Raw genomic sequence first — 2,421 nt, forward strand, 5'->3', positions numbered from 1 at the left:
AATTACTTATCAATATCAATTTATAGTTTATTATGAGATACATATGGACCGATTTATGAGTGATGACCGGTTTGTGATATAGCATCAATTTAGTTATGCAACCTTCTTGCTTTCAATTTGATTTGATCTTAATTAATTATGTGTGTTGACCGGTTGGAAAGCAAAATCGAACACTATGTGTTCGGTTTTGTGCACAAAAGTTTGTGCAAAATCGAACACTATGCTTACGATTTTGGTGTTAGTTTTTGTCGCATCCACACATAAACAATTACAACGTCTTCGATTATGATTAGGCTAAGCTTAATCAACTCTTAACCAAAATCGAATTCAGTGTTTTCGATTTCACTATATCCGTTTACCGTTCCGTTTCAAACCCTAAGACTGTAGCGCACTCGAGAAGAATGGCTAGAAGGGCTAAGAGTAGAGACAATTGGGAAAGCAGGAAGAGACAAACGAGGTGGCATGACTTCATTTCCGGACTGGACTTCCAAATTGGGTAAAGAAGAGGCTTCTGAAATCCCCTGAATAGAGACTTCATTCAATCTTGAGGTTGCATGATCCTTAGGTTGAGGATTGGAGACCGGAACATCAACAGAATCGTCGCGATCGATGATCCTATTAATATCGAAAATAAAATCCTGATAATAATCTTCATCAACGCTAATTTCGAATACTTCAGACCCAACCTGAATATAAGGCCACATTTTTTATTTCTGTTTTAAAAAAAGTTACAATAATACCTCATTTTTAATATTGTTTTAATTTTTTTCATTATATATATATATATTACTTTTGAAGCCATATTTTATTTTTATTTTTTTCTAGAGCTTAAAAAATGGTCGAGCTACCCCTGCCAAACAAATGACGAATTAAGATGAAGAGGTTGAGTTTAGTATATATTTTACCAATTACTGTAATAAAGATCAGTACTGACACTGTCATTTTAACCGGGTGAAATTGCATGCAATATTGTATAGGAAAGCAAAATCAGTTGCTGTTCTTGACTAGCTAGAGAAAAACATCATTATTAAGCTTTTGCTTTTACCTTTGTACGTTTTGGATAGCTGCTGATCACCTGTGATTTCTTTAGGAAATTAGGGTTCATTTTTTTTTTACTGAAATTAGGGTTTCTGAAAGTTCATATTTTTGTGCTTTTGGATTCTGTTCTATTGGATTAAATCGTTAATAATTGTTTCATTTAGTTAACTGTACATTAGCGAGTTAAAATGTATCGATTGAAAATGGTGGTACCAGACTACCAGCTGCATGGTGCCATGGAGATGCTTCGAAAATGAGAGACTGAGTGACGTTTTAGAATAATCTTACGCACGATATATATATTAATTATATCTTGGGATATACATATTCCCAATTTATTCTCATTTATTTTCTTCCATCAGTATACATATATTTATTTAGATAATCAAACTCCAAGACCTCACACATAGTGTACGAAGCAAAGATCATATTGTATACCCGTTAAACCGCCGGTGCCGTTAACATTCCTGGCCGTCGCATAACCGCGAGCACCCCTAAACATTCTAGTTCCTCCAACAATCGGTCGCTCTCTCACAACCTCACTCGTGCCGGTATCTCCTAGATTAGATAGAGTGCTCCCATTAAACTTGCCTTGAGTGAAAATTGTCGTCTGAAACTCCGCATCACGAATTTCCTCCTTCGAGACAAAAGCAAAAAGCCCCTCAGTTATTGCAACTTTCGTTGAATTCGGATCGAGTGTCGCTGTCATCGGGATTTCTCCGCAATATAAGTATCCAAACAAAGTAGTAGAGTTTATCGGGGTTAGTGGCCTCGCTATGTTCACGAATTCTGGATCATTTAGGGCATACACTCGTCGGTACATTCGGAGATGGGTTAGCTTCTGGTGTAAATCTAGTGGTGGAGATATTTCGCAAAACGAATCATATAATTCAATATCAACTGATGCAACGAGAGTTGAGGAAGAGATCACGAAGATCGTTAAGAGAACTACGGTTGAGAAAGTTTTAATCGACATGATTAATTGATGTGTGTTTTTCTTATATATTTGAGTGTGCAGGGATAAGGGAGTTAATTACATATATGTGTTCAATCCGTAACAGCTCGACAGAATATGTGGTATTTAGGCGAGGGTGGAGAAAAATAAGAAGATCGAACACACCGTGTTCGATCTTCTTCGTATTAGCTTAATTAAACCAATTAAACCATCATTAATTTTGAAATACGGACATGGTGTGTTCGAGTATCATTAATTAATTTTGGAAGGACCAAAACCGGACATCATGTATCCGGTGTTGAGCAAAACCGGACACACCATGACCGGTCTTGGTGATCATTGGCTGAACGGATCATCTTCACATCATTAGCACATCATTATTAGCAGCAGATTATATCATTTCACATCATTAGCACATCATTATTAGC

General features: G+C 36.5%; 1 protein-coding gene across 1 annotated transcript; it reads right to left on the reverse strand.

The window, feature by feature from the left end:
• Window positions 1–1,438: 1,438 nt before the first annotated feature.
• On the reverse strand, window positions 1,439–2,014 carry LOC139884963 (dirigent protein 22-like). Its single transcript, XM_071868921.1, has one exon. The coding sequence runs from the start codon at window positions 2,012–2,014 to the stop codon at window positions 1,439–1,441; it is 576 nt and encodes a 191-aa protein (XP_071725022.1).
• Window positions 2,015–2,421: the final 407 nt, after the last annotated feature.

The sequence above is a fragment of the Rutidosis leptorrhynchoides genome, unplaced genomic scaffold (genome assembly GCF_046630445.1).
Source record: "Rutidosis leptorrhynchoides isolate AG116_Rl617_1_P2 unplaced genomic scaffold, CSIRO_AGI_Rlap_v1 contig632, whole genome shotgun sequence".
Lineage (NCBI taxonomy): Eukaryota > Viridiplantae > Streptophyta > Magnoliopsida > Asterales > Asteraceae > Rutidosis > Rutidosis leptorrhynchoides.